Source organism: Apaloderma vittatum, unplaced genomic scaffold (genome assembly GCF_000703405.1).
Source record: "Apaloderma vittatum isolate BGI_N311 unplaced genomic scaffold, ASM70340v1 scaffold1876, whole genome shotgun sequence".
NCBI lineage: Eukaryota > Metazoa > Chordata > Aves > Trogoniformes > Trogonidae > Apaloderma > Apaloderma vittatum.
Window position 1 is genome coordinate 8,240 of NW_009721002.1, and position 14,559 is coordinate 22,798.

Genomic DNA, 14,559 nt, shown 5'->3' on the forward strand with positions numbered 1-14,559 from the left:
TCCCAGTTATAACTTACTTGGGACAGTGCCATGGCTACTAGGCAAAAGCCTTTGTGACTTTTGTATTCGAATGAGAAAGGGAAAAAACTGACCTTGGGTTTGGAGGGAACGGTGGCTGTCTCGGCTGCGTCGGCGTGGATGCAAAGCAAAGCAAAGCAGGGGTTGCGTTTCATTGCGGGCGAAGTAGGAAATACAATCCTTGGCACTGTTTGCAGAATTACAGCTTAATTACGGCAATGGCATAAATGTCATTTAGAAAACGTGTTCTCGGTAAGAAAAGGAGAATGGATGGGTACAAGGACAGAGCAGCAATGCCGACAAACCCATTTCTCCAGGTATCGCATCTGTCAAGTTCTGACCGGTTTAAAATCCCGCAGCCGCCTCTCCTGTTTGCAGCTGCTGATGCACCTATTGCCCTCGGCTCTCCCCTCCCTCCGAAAGCAGGGAGGGAGTTGTTGGCCCTGCTGCAGGGTCGTGTTTTAACTGGATACACCTACACTGAAAACTCAACAGTTACTCCAAAAGATACAGTAAGAAGCAAAAAGTTGCCCGGAGTTCTGCGGAAGGCTCTCCGTGGGGATGCTCCGGGGCAGCGGGGGGTCTCTCGTCACCTCAGTGTCTGTTGTCAGAGGGATTTCCCCAGTTTAATCCTGGGTTTGTTGGAGGTCTAAGGCTTGGCAGAGGGTTAAGCGAGTCTTCAGCACGAGCCAGGGCTGGTGGGGCAGCACAATCCCAACTGGGTTTTAAAACTCGGGATTGATCTGTACCGTACCTGTTTTGGTTAGCGACCGCTAATCCTCCTACAAATGATCTCTTTACCCGCTCCGTGGTGAGGTAGGAGTGAGACACCAATCTCTGCCCACACCCTGGGATGAGTGAAAGAAGAACAAAGAACAAATTGCTGAAAAAGCCTCCTACAAAGCAAAAGGAGAGTGGCACTGCCATGCCCCGCTCTCTAATCCCCACATATTCATATACACGTTTTTTCTGAAGTCTTTCTACTTATTTTAAAATAATATAGCACTTTGCCTTTTCATTTTTTGTTGTGTCTGCTTCCTCTTTTTTTTCCTATTGTTACCTGGATTTTTTCGATACGTATTGCATGATACCTGCATATGCTAACATTGGGTTTGTGTCTTTTAAATGTCATTTCACGTAGTTGTGAGAAATTCCCTATGGAATTGTTTTCTCAAGCTCAAAAATACTCAAACAAGATTGGAAGTTTTATTGTCTTACACGTGTTCATTAAAAGGAGGCACAGCAAGAAAACCTAGGTGGTGTAAGAATCTGAGTTTCTACAGAGAAATTTTATATCTTTTTAATGGAATTAGCTTGTTCTTAGAAGTAAAAAATTTGTGGCTGGTAAATGTATCTGGAAATTTTTTGCATCATCAAAGCCACGTTATTTCTGTTCCCCGACCAGCCTTCTCTTCTACAAAATGAGCACACGCTTGGTGCGAACCACACAAGCTTTTCTGAAAACGATTGAGACCACGTAGGGTTTGATAAGGGACTGTTTAATTCATAATCCATCTAGCATGCTGCTCGGTTGGTTTTCAGATGTAATTTAAATTACACCACGTTGGGTGGACCCGTCACGCTGCTCAAACCGGAGTTGGCCGAATAACTCTGCGCCCCCACGCCCCCCCAGTTCTTGCATTGCCTGTACATTCATGGATTTTAGTTCCCAAGAGCACGGGAGCTTCACTTACGGTGACGTTGAAATGTCTAGAACCTTTCTTTTCCTTTCAGAAAAATATCTCAAACTCGTTGAGACTGACAGGAGTTTTCACAGAGGACAGATTTCAGGAGTTTATTGGGACAGAAGCCACAAAAAACAATAGTAGTAAAAATTCACTGACTGTTTACTGAGCGGGTTGGATTTCTTATATATTCCATTCAACATTTATTAAAATCTTGTTCATTTGCAAGGCAGAGGCATAAACTGTGCCCGAAGAAGACTTAACGATTAGCGTTTTGTTCGGGACCTTTTCTGTCCCTGAATTTCAACTGTAATTGTTCGGTGGATGTGATCCTGCATTTCAGTCACATCAGCCCCCCTTTTTTTATTCATTATGTATCTTTTAATGAATTAACTGTAATTCTTCCAGGTCTTGAGCCCTGGGATGTTTAATGGCTTTTGACACAAAGAAAAACTGTTGAGAGACTTTTTTAATCGGTAAATTCCTCCTCAGGGGTTGGATGTCTCACTTTTCTTCGTGTGAGACACGCAAGGAGCCTCAGTCAGAAAGTGGGTTTCTCCTGCCGGGGTGTTTCAGCAGAACCGGTGAATAATGCAGCAGAATTTTGCAAGGACATGACAGAAAAGCCACCGCTTTACCTCCCCAGCCCGCGGGCACTGCTTTTGCTGGGCTCCCAGCAGGTTTTGAGTGATGTACGCACAAAGGAAGAGGAGAGAATGAACAGAAAGTAGTTTATGGTTTTCCTCAAAGGCACTTTTCTAACTCAAAAATATAAGCCTTGTGGTTTATACGGTTTTGAAATGTAACCACAGATATTGAGAACTGGAAAACATTTGATTTACCATCTCCTCCAGTTTTGGTACCGGATTCAGAGCAGAGGAAATGCCCGTTTTCGGAATGAAAAATGTTGAAAGGAAAGACATTAATGTCAAGGTTTTTAGAACAGGAACGTGCTATTTGGAGAAACCGTCAGATGAAGAAATCAAGGTAATCTGCGTCTTGATGGAGCGGGTGCAGATACATCTATCTGAGATCCACCAAAGTCCTATAACCTTGTTTTGGTGAAGCTTTGCAAGGTGTTTTATGCTCTGCAGCATCCTTTTAGGACCTGTGAAGGATCAATGTCAGACTGAGCACTTTTCCGTCGAGCCTGATCTAGGACTGGAACGGGATCAGCTGCCTGGGGCACATCCCTGGGGACATGGGGGAGAGAATCAGAAGGGTAAAAGTATGAAAACTCGTGAGATGAGCAGGTAAAGCGAAAGCTGCGCAACAAACAAAGCAAAAGAAGGAATCCTTCACCACGTCCCTTTGGCAGGTGGGACCTCAGCCACCTCCAGCAAAGCAGGGCTCCCGCACACACAACAGTGACTCGGGGAGTCAAAGAGCATAACATCAAATATCTCGCCTTCCTTCTTCTGCCCCCAGCTCAGCTTTCTGTGTAGAGCACGACACCCTGTGGCACGGGACATCCCGTGGGCCGGTTGGGGTCCCCTCCCAGCTCCTTGTGCCCCCGCAGCTGGCGGGCTGGGCTGAGGAGCTGAAAAGGCTTTGGCTGTGTCAGCCCGGCTCAGCAGGAGCTAACACAGCCCTGAGTTATCAACACGGTTTCCAGCACAAATCCAAACCGCAGCCCCACACCAGCTTCCGAGAGGAAAGTTAGCTCTGCACCAGCCGAACCCAGCCCGCGTAGGAAGGCGCCTTTCTGGTCTCCCTGAGCTGTCCTTGCTTTTGCAGCGCTGCTTCTTTACTTTAAAGGGTTGGGCTAGATGATCCCTGAGGTCCCCTCCAACCTGATATTCTGTGATTCTCTGTCACTGGTTTGATACGTGTGTCTGCTTGCTCCTCCTGCAGTGCCTGGAGGTCACTCCAGAATTTTCCCACTCCTGTTCTCTGAGCCCAGATGCGCTTGTGGTTCCATCGTGACCGTTTGGGTTTCTGTCGCTTTGCTTTGTTCTTCCTGCACTTGTGTTTCTGCCTCTCTCCCTTTTGTGTTGAGCAGTCGTCTGGTCTCCAGATTTGTTCTGGAAAGCTTATGAGGCTCCTTGTAAGGGCCTGTCCTTTGTTCTCCGATATCCTGCCATTAGTTTCCTGCTGCTTCTGTGGTTCCTTCTCAGATGTGGATGAGCAGGAGCCTACCTGGTATCTCAAAGGGAACATGACAGTACTGTTACTGCCTCAAGATCCCCGCCAAAACTCTTTAGAGGTGCCCAGGAGAGCCATGAGGAGGCCAGTCCCCCAAAGAAGTCCTGCAGGAGAGAGCACAAATGAGTCGTTCATTTCTTTCAGGAGCTAAAATGGTACAGACCTTCCCACTTACACCTGCTATCCTGGCTGGAGGGACCCACCGTGAACTGCAGCGTCTTTCCACTCCCGTGGGACTGGGTGGAAGCGTACGTTGCTTTGTCATCTCATTTATGCGTGGCTCTAGCAGCGACTGCTTGTTGGGCGTCTCCTTATGTTTAACCTGTCCTGAGATCCTTCCAAGGCTTTAGCAGACCGGGAAGGGAAGCGCACTGCTCTGACCCCAGCGTACCCCGGTTAGCATCGCCATGTGTTCTCTCCTCGTTCTGGAGAAGCGAGTGGGAATTGCCTCTTTCTTAACGCACAGACTGAACGGAGGGCAAGACCCTTGGGTCGGGTCAGGCCAGAAGATAGGTGGTTGCTGACCTTCTCCTACCCCGCTGGTTGGGTGCTGGCCAGGCTGCCCGGGCTTGGCAGCACCCCGAAACATCCCATGGAAACAACTACGTTATGGCTGCAGTCGCTCCCAGGGCTCGGGGAGGGGAGGGTTGTTTCCTACCTACCCCTGCTCGCACGGTGGCCCGCTGGCAACACACTTAAAATTGGCAGGAGAGGCGATTCTCATGCGTGTATGTGTTGAAAAGAAACGGGGTGATCGGGTTGCAGTTAGAGGGAGGTAAGGTAGGAAAAAGTCACGTAAGAGGAGGGCTCGTTTTGTTGATGGAGGTTTAGGAAGCTTTTCAACACGTTGAGTTATTGGCTGTATCTGAGGTGAAACACTGCTCCCCTAACTGCTCTCATTTCCTCTATCATGCCGGCTTGTTCGCTGCATTAATTGCAGTTCAGATTTACAATGTATTTGGTTACACGCTGGGTTGCATTCTAATTTTTTTTTCCTCCGTGTGTATAAATTTCTTCGGGAGTCACGCCAAGAGGAGAGTGTGTATATGCACACACACATGGGCTGAATTTGCCTGTTGGTTGCTAATTTTGTGGGGATCTGGATTTTCTTCTGTGTTGTTGTAAAATGAGACTTCTTTTTCCAAAGGAGAGGCAGTAGCTGAGAACAGCCCGTGTTTGGAGAGTTCCAAGATTTCAGAACAGCCAGAGATGAGAGAAAATATTATCTTATGAATTGTAAATGTGGCATTTTTAATTTGGCTGGTGTTTCCTAGAGGTTGGTGGGTAATGGAAATGCTGTCGTTCTCTTGGCTCAACTGGAAGTCGGCTTGTTACTTAAAATATTTTATAAAACAAATGCTTCAGAGTTTAGCTGGATGAGGTAGAGCTTTTCACAGCTGAAGTAGCTTTTTGTGACTTGAAATATGAAGTGAGATGGGATGCTAAGCAAGAAATCTAGCATTTGGAAATGAGCTGTTTAGGAGCTGTAGAATGCAGAAGGTGATTGAAAGGATGTTTCCTGTTTAGTTTAACATATTTCTTTTGGCTTTATGAAAGCTTGAGAGGAGGTGCACTAAATGTAGGAGAGTGGTTCTGGAGAACTCATTCAGAGTTTTAGATTCATTCTTCACGTTGCAGTTGTTGATGCGGTAGAAGATTTTCATTCAGAATATTCTGAGTCATGGTTTCGTAAGTAAATGATTACATATTAAGTAGAACCAGATATCAAAAATGTTACTGTGTTTAAAATGTCATATTCCTAAACATTGAATTGAGAAATACTGGTGTGATGAATAATACTGGTATGATGAATAATAATAGATACAAAATAAGAGCTGAATGCAAGTTGTCAAATAACTGAGTTAAATGTAAAAGAGAAGAAATCCAGATGACCTTCTTTTGAAATAATTGATCTCCTTTTTGTGTTTTTTTTTAGCTTTGCCACTAATCACAGCAGCACATCACCTTTCCTCCCAACTTGCTCAGCTCATGTCGGAGCCAGCTCACTCCCAGTCCCTCCTGGCTGGGCTCCCCAGCACACCCCGACCAGCTGCAGGGAATGGTTTGGGTTGGAAGGGACCATAAAGCTCATCTTGTTCCAACCCCTCGCCATGGGCAGGGCCACCTCCCGCCAGGCCAGGTTGCTCCAAGCCCCGTCCAGCCCAGCCTGGGACACTGCCAGGGACGGGGCATCCACAGCTTCCCTGGGCAACCCGTGCCAGGGTCCCAGCACTCTCGTGGTGAAGAACTTTTTCCTCATGTCTGATCTTCATTTCCTCTGCTCCAGTTTAAACCCACTGCCCCTCGTCCTGTTGCCACACACCTTTGTAAACAGTCCCAAGAGACTGATGTGCCCAGAAATTCACCCCGTTGCCTCTTCCATCCGCAGGCTGCAGTAAGGTTAACACTTCTGAGACATCGCGTGAAAAACCAGTGTGTTGATAATCCTTTCCGGCCCAGGCGAGGTGCTTGCTCTTCTAGGCCTGGTTTAGTATGAGAAAGGGGGAGCGGAGGGGAGACCAGTGGGGACATATCTGATGCACAGCAGCAGCACGATTTAGTTGTAAATGCACCAATACAGCTTTTCAGTCCTGGAACCCGTGTGGGTGTTTAGTTAACGCCATGCATGGATGATGTCTGTTATTTTGTCAGGGTTTCAGAGTGAGGGGTTTTAGCACTTTAATCCTGACTGACAGTTGGAAGGTTGGTGGTTTCAAACACAGCGGCATGGAGTAGCTGATTTCTCTTCGGTGAAACAATGCACCAGTGTGTCTGGGCTGCCTGTACAGAGCCAATAAATCTGTTTTGTTTGGGGTTTTTTCTCCCCCCTTTTCTCACTCTCTCTCTCTCTCTTCCCCCTCCTCCAGGCCAGGACCTGCTCCTATTGCTGAAAACCCTTCAGCCTCTCTGGACAAAGAGAGAGATGAAGAAGGTAAGGCTGAGCCTCCCCTCCGTGCTGCGGTTAATAAGTGCATGCAGAGCATGTCCAGACGCAGAACGCTTAGGTCAGACCTGCAATTCTTCACGAGTGCTTTCAGTTCCAGCACACAGGGGAAGAGCCTGTGCATTTGTAGCAAGAAGTGAAAAGAAAAGGTAGCTCTGTGTGATGCGAAGCAGCTCAGGGGCTCCTATAAAAGAGCTCAAGTTTACAGAGCTGAGTTACAGAAAGGGGGGGGAAAAAAAAAGCAAAGTTGCTTTTGTTTTCTTTTAAACACTTTTTTTGTCCATTAAATGGAGGAGCTGTGGGGGAGGGGTAAGAGTGTTTCGAGTAGCTGGGAAAAGGAGGGTTAAAGTCAGTAGAAAAGTGCTCTTTGCCAAGTAGAATGATATCAAAGCCTTCATAGTCAAAGTATTTTTTTTACTGTTTTTTTCTGATTTGGTTTGGTTTTGCCTTTTAGAGTGGAGAATGCAATTTACACTGCCTGTCTAAAATTAGTGCTGTATTTTTATACAGCACCCTATGGGCTCCACGTGGAGATTTCTCATAGGGAGTAAAATATCCTTCATCTAAATTTGGGAGCTTGAAAACTAACAAAAACACTGGATGCATCAGCTTAGTGCTGAGTTTCCCATGTTTAGCTCTGCCTTGTTCAGGCGGGTTCATAGCAGAGATTTATTTTTCTTTTCTTCTAAAAGACACAAAAACCTGCAGCTCCCCACGGGGAATGTGTCCTGTGTGAAGCGGCCGGTGTGGCTGAGTACCTCGGTGTGTACGTGCTCCATCCGAGGTGTCTGGAGTGTTTAGTCCGTGTCCTTGTGTGCCACACTTGGACTTTCCATTACTGATAGTCTGTGGTTCCCAGCCGGAATAATTTGACAACTGGAAACCAGTGTGAGAGGTGCCTTTCAGTCACCGACATAGACTTGAGCTCAGCAACTCTGAAGCCTTGAGCTTCCTATCAAGTTTTGTTAGAGTTGGAGGAAAAAAAATATTATTTTTTAGGTCTCGAGGGCAGTTAGTCCCACAAAGCAACAGTAGGAGAGAGTAATCATCAAAATCTCTGTCCTGTGTACCCTGGGATGTGTGTGGATTGGGAAGAAAAATATTCTGCAAAGGACAAAGCCTCCCATTGACGTGTCCTTGGACAGAGAGCACCGCGGCAAGGTGGAAAAGCTTGAGGATCCCCGTGAGTCACGCTTGCAGCTCCGCTGATTCAGTGGGTTTCAGGGTGATCCCCGTGGGACGTGTGGTTTCGCAGAGCGTGCCCGCTGCAGCTCCCTGGCGGGGAGCAGGACTGTCCCCCTCTGCCCACCCTTCAGGTGGCGCCGCACAGCCGCGGGCACAAGTAGGGTTTTAGACCTGGAGGATGCGTTTCTGAACCACGGGGAAAGACTTTGGAGAGAGAGGAGGTTGTGGCGAGGTGGACGTCAGGCTCTTCGGTATAACAAGTGATAGGACAAGAGGAACTGGCCTCCAGTTGCACCAGGGGAGGTTAGATTGGGTATCAGGAAAAACGTCTGCACTGAAAGCGTTGTCAAGCACTGGAAGAGGCAGTGGTGGAGCCCCCATCCCTGGAGGGATTTAAAACCCAAGCTGATGTGGTGCTCAGGGACGTGGGTTAGTGGTGGCACTGGCATCACTACATTAACAGGCTGACTCCACGGTCTTAAAGGTCTTTTCCAACCTAAAGAGTTCTATGAGATGAAGAGGGCCATAGTAGGACCAGACAGTGGCACAGCAGCTGCCACTAGAGTGGGGAGCACAGCACGAACGTCCCCAAAGTTTTGTGACATGTGCTCATCATGACACTTGCTCGTCACACTGTCACGGAGATGGGGTAATCCGTGCTTGGGACGTCGTCACCTTCGTACACGCGGTGCACCGGCAGCAAGGGGAGATGCCGGTTTCAGGGGCAGCTCCTGCCCTGCCCTCTGTGTGCAACTCGGGCGAGCTCCTTTGCCTTTCCCTTGTGGGAATGTCAGTCAGTACTGGCTCTGAGCTGGTGTGAACTGGCCCGTTGGTCCCAAATCGGTGACCAGGAGCAGAAGGAGGGTATCTGTCCATAGCGTGACCTCAGTTCTGGGACACTTTTATAGAGAGCAGTCCTTTCCTATGTAGGAAAGACAGTTTTGGAATAACCAAGGAGAATCAGCAGACTGCCCTGAGCTGTGTAACTAGAAATAAAGGACCAAAGCTGAATGAAGGAGTATGTAGTTTGAGCATCAGCGAAATTTTCCTATTCCCATGATCTGTCAGGCTGCAGAAATCCCCCGAGGAGCATTCCCTGCCATGGGAATCAATTGAGATGGAAATGGCAATTACATGTTGGAGAGGAATCCTTCTCTGGCAGAGCAGCGAGCCAGGCAGCACAGCACTCTTTACTCTCTGATTTAGGTGTCTCGTGCCTTTTTGGTTGGTTGGTTGATTGGTTTTCCCCCTTCGAACTACACAGTAGGTGAAGTCTTCAGATTGCTAGGAAGTTTTGAAGATGCTTTTTGCCCTTGCTTATCAAAGTCTAGCGGGTACAAAGTCAAGACTCAATCCAGATGACCACAGTTGGCGCTCCTGGCCCTGGCTCAGTGTTCGGAGACACTGCGTGTGAGCGCAGGTTTGTGCTCTCGCAGGACCCGGTGTCTGCTGGAGCCCGTCCTGCTAAAGTCAAACTCCAGCCCAAGGAAAGCTCTTGTTCAGTCTAAATGTGCTGAAGCAGGGCTTGGGGGAGTGGGGGGAAGAGAAGAGAGGCCGCTTACAAACAGTGCAGTTTAGTTGGCGGGTTGCTTTGTTTTCCTTTGGCTGTTGTGTTGGATGTTCGTGGTTGGGGAAGAGCTTGCCTTTTCCTTCTGCTGAAGCTCACAGTGGAGTTGGAGCCCTGTGTTTAACATCACAAATTCTTGCCACCAGGAAAAATACTTAGAGGGAGAAATCTGTTATCTGGAGTCCCATCTTTGTTAGTCATCAGCTTTTTTCATGCCGCGTTTGATAATCTAGCGAGAAAGAAACAGTTTCTGTCGTAAACGATAGCTTTTGTGGTTTTTCCAGACATGAAAGACACTCTCGAAAAGAACTGTCTTCCAGTAAATATTGCCCCTGAATAAAATAGAACAAATTCATTGGCGAATTTTCCATAGATTTTCTTTTGTTTTTTTATGTCGTTCTTCAAACTTTATGTTGTTTCCATTGGAAGCTGTGACTGGGGCTGTAGGATACAGTAAATTACAAGTGCTGGCTGCAGGCGGGTCCGAGCGTCGTTTGGATTTCGTTTTTTAGCCAGAAAAGAAAGAGAGCAGCTGCTCTTAGTGATTTCTTGTTTTCTGTCTCTGCTTTTGCCTTGCTCCATGCCAGTACGTGTACCATGCGGTGAAAGGTCCTGTGTGGGTACTGGAGGATGCCACTTCTTCACCCTGCCAACCCTCCGAGCTCCTTGGAAACTACTTCTAATGTAAACATTATAAAGATATTGCTCGGTGCTGCTAATTTATCACTTCTACCAGATGGGTAGTAAGTAGCCTATTAACATTCACAAAGTGAGCGTCCAATTCCTCCACATTTCTCAACACATCGCCCTGGGATTCCTAAGATTTATGGCGTGGAGCTTTCCCATGTTCCGAGCCCCTCTCGACACGCGGAGGTGTGCGGTGCCTGCCGTGCCGGGGCAGTGGGTGTCACCATGAAACACCTTGCTCGGTCGGGTAGGTTTGGAGGAGAGGAGAGATTTGAAGGATGGCAATCTGACAGCAGTTGGTCATTCTTTCTTGTAAGTCTCAAGTCTAAAAGCCAAGCTATTTCAATGCTCCCAAATATTCCTGTCCCAGTGAGGAGCGTTACGCCTGTCGGGGCTGAAGTGGGTGTGAGGGTAGAGGTGAAACTTTGTGGTATGAGAATGAGGAGGAGGAGTTTATGTGCTTTGTTACTCGTAGGTCTGTTAGAAGATGAGTAGGTTTTTGAGCCCAGTTATCTACCTTCAGTAATGCCATTTTCCTAATAACACGCCTTTCTCCAGCTCACTTCTTCTCTCCCCCTCCCCCAAATCCCAAGCCCCTTTGTCTGCCCCACAGAACAACTTCTCTGTCTTTATGGGATAATTAGTGTGGACAATTGCTGCTTTTCCCATTGGGTTTGAGGTGCAGTGAGCCATGAAGGAATCTGTAATGACATGAAAAGTCACTGGAGGCGCGGATGGTGGCTGAATAGCAACAGTTACCTCTCTGAATAGATTAAATTAAAAAAAATAAAGCTTTGTGTTCAGCTGGGGGAAGGGAGGATTCACTAATCTTTTTGTACATGACAATGTGGTTTTGTATCTCGGCAGCTCAAGGAAGAAATCAGGCGGGGCTTTGCAGGCCTGGAGGACCCCTTGGCAGGACTCCTGGACATGCTGGAGAGCAGCAGCGATTGGAAGGCGAAAGGGCATTCCCTCGTGTATTACATCACCACCGAGCTGCAGCTTTGGATCAAAGAGCATCCTGCTGTTCAACAGGTTAGAAAAAGAGAGAGCGAGAGAGCCGGGAGAAAGGAGAGGGCAATTGGTTTTAATGTCCCTCGAGTGTCCCCAATTTCACTTTGTGCCCTGGTCCGGCGTCTTCTCTGTGGTGTCGTACAAACACGGTGTGACGAGCTGTGAAATTCGCACTGCGATGATATTATCTGTTGTGTGCGGGCCTGAAAGCGAAATGATATTAGAAGCTGTGATACAAGAAGCTGTTTCCCCTTCCAGGCTGGGATTTCCATCTTCCCAGATCAAACCGCTTTGATCAAGCGTTGATCTCGCAGCCTTTGCTGGACTGGAGGTTTTCCCACTGGAACCCACAGCCCTGCTGTCGGGATAAGCCCAACTGCGCTGATCTGCTCAGCGTATTCTTCCAGTGCTGCAAATAGAAGCCAGTTACTGTACAATTGCTTAACTGCTGGCATATGGCAGGGAGCTTTTATCATCGGGAATGCAGAAAATGGCAACAGTATGACTTTTCAGCGGCTGAATGATTAGCTTTGTAACATTGGGTCATCAGATTATACATCTTAATGTTTACCATTCCTTCTGCCTTCATATATTCTGACCTTTTTTAGTGTGCTTTTACCTCTGAACTGGAAGATGCTTTGATATTTGTGTTGTTTCCTTTCCCATTTTTCCAAATGGTTCTTTTTAGCTGCTGAGCTCTGCTGTTACCCTATCTGCAAAGTGCGGTGAAGTGCTGCTGGCACTGAAATTCCTGTGTCATAAGAGACTGATCGTGTAGGAACACAAGGATTAATGCTCATGTCCGTGTGTCTTTGGATGATGCTTTTGCTTTTCTTGCCCTTCTTGCACCCGGGAGCAAGCCTGGGAATGAAAATTGAATTCTTATGCCTGATAGGTGAGATCTCCCTTGAGGGGAGTTGCTGGATTCCAAGATTTTCTGCTGGGAACTGGAGGGGAGAATTTCTGAATAGCTGTGCTAGTAGAAGAGTGCGTTTTTCCAGTTTCGTATTTTACTTCTGCACAAGGCCATATGCCTTTTCCAGAATTATCCCGCAAACATTTCATGTTTTCAAATTGGATGCTGTGAAAAAAATGTGTATCATATTGTTCTGATTTCTGCTCGCAGACACCGTGGGGAAACTGGAGAATCCCTTCCCAAGGAATTGGCTTATTCCACTGCTTAAACAAGCTGCATTTTCAACTGCCGTTGAATTGTAGCCATCTTTACTAAATCTGCGTTTGATTTTTTTTTTTTAATTTTTTTTTTCCCTCCCCTAGTCTGGCATCAAGCTGAAGAAGCTGCAGGCCCGTGTACTCAGAATCCTAGCCCAGTGCCCGGCTAATCTTCTTGACCCTCTCATTAGCATTTACCAGCTCCATACAGCAGACCGGAACTATTTGCTTGAACATGTCAGTCATCTTTATCACAAGGGTGATTACAAAGAGGTGGGTCATGTCTTTCAAATAAATTTACCTACCCGGCTCTCTAGTCCTCTGTTAATGTCTGTGTCCTTTTTTTTTTTGGATGCATTTCAATGTGAATTCCGTTTCATCGCGGCAGCTGCACGCTGTGAATGGCTCAGCTTAGCGTGGCCGTCCTGTGTACACGAGCAGGCTGCGCTCAACCGCGTTTTTCCTAATGCCTGACTACAGAACGCCAGGGAATCCTTCCTCCGCCCCTTTTTTGACCTTGGAAAGTAATAGGTTAATAGGGTTTAATTTGGAGAATTTCGGGGGATGGATGTGTTCTTTTTTGTTTCCCTTGTCCTTGGCAAGAAAAGAAGGGATTTTAGGAGTTGCTTGTAGACTTGCTGTGTTATCTCCAATCTGCCTGCAGCGAGGAGGGCTTGGAAAATCTCCCTCTTCCCACGTGGTCACCCTGGCCCAAGGGTTTGAGGACTTTCAAAGCCTCTTTACCGTTGAGGCTTATATTCCAAATGTGCTGCTGCTCGTGTCTTTGAGTTTGAGTGGCTGTTGCTGGCAGGAGTTCACCGAACCCAGAATTTGGTGTTTTACCCCGTGGTTTGCAGTCCTTGCAGCATCTCTGGCATCACCGTGGTGTCTTGGTAGCCTTGTGAGTCTTCTCATGAGCAAACTACAGTACTGTTAATGCGCTGCTTTTTCTTTCTTTTTTGTTTTAAGACAAAATACGTAGGTTTTTCTGAAAGAAAACATCTGAAAGATGTTTTGCTGTGATGGTGTACAACAGCTTGATCTTGTTTAGCAAAAGAAAAAAAATCAAAAAGCATTTTTAAGCTCCTGTTCTTCAGTAAAGCTGAATTCCCGAGTGAGGTCTGGGAATTTCCTACTTGTTGATTTCTTTGACTACTGAAACAAGGATATTTCGTGTTTGATTCGCAGTTCATAGGTACCTGCTTGAAACTTGCTCTTTTGCTCATGAAGTTTTTGAATGTGAATATTCAAAAATCCTAACAGGAATGTAGTGTTGGGCTATATTCAAGTGTGATATTTAAGTTCATGGCTCCAAAGATATTTATTGTTTTCATTAGAAATGCAGTTCTTTCTTGATCTGGTTTTGGAAAGCTCTAAATGTTTTTTTGGTGGAATTGTTTTTCTGTTCCTTCTTGCACAAAAAAAGCTCGTTTACTAGTCATTCCCAGTGTGAAGAACAGGAAACCTCAACTGTTGCTTGCCCTCAGCCATAACTTTCTTCTAGTTTTGTTCTGCTGCCAGAAGGGCGAATAGAATTATCTTCAAGAATAACAGGAAATCTTTTACTGCCCTTGGGGACTGTTCATACCTAAGTTCACAGCAACTAACCCCAAAAAACCTGGAACTCGGGCTCTGAGCACTTGCAGTGGGCTGTGGCGTGTTCCTCCTCTCTTCCCGTCTTTCTGATGGGGCAGGAAAGCGGAGCCACATGGGGACGTTTTGGCTCTCCTGGAAGGACAGAAATCCGTCTAAATCCTCGCTGTCGTTATTTATTTTCTGGCTGCATTTACAGTAGGACACCCAAGCGTTGATTGTGGAGCGTTGATCGTGCTGTGCGAACCGCGGAGGTCCCCCGCTCTGCCCCGTGTCGCTCACGGAGGTTTTGGAGAAAGGTCTCTTCAGAAAACGAGATCCCAGAGATCCCTGGGAATGGGCACGGCCGTTATTTGTTTCAGAAGAAACCTGAAAAACCTTGGTCAGAGCCTGAAGCAGCTTGTGGCTCCACAGTGGCCGGGTGGCCGCCCGGCAGGGCAGGGTGCGGGCAACAGGAAAACCATCGGTGCGTGCCGGGGGGGTTGGCAGGAGGTGGCACAAGGCGGAGGAAAATCGATTCCGATTTAGCAACATGAAATAGCGACGGT

The 14,559-nt window shown here is 47.1% G+C and overlaps 1 protein-coding gene across 1 annotated transcript; it reads left to right on the plus strand.

The window, feature by feature from the left end:
- Positions 1-6,715: 6,715 nt before the first annotated feature.
- LOC104275266 (exonuclease mut-7 homolog) lies at positions 6,716-12,691 on the plus strand (the record flags this gene model as incomplete). Its single annotated transcript, XM_009871184.1, has 3 exons — positions 6,716-6,780; positions 11,099-11,266; positions 12,524-12,691. Coding segments are annotated over 3 exons (401 nt in total), but the record flags the coding sequence as incomplete, so codon positions are not given.
- Positions 12,692-14,559: the final 1,868 nt, after the last annotated feature.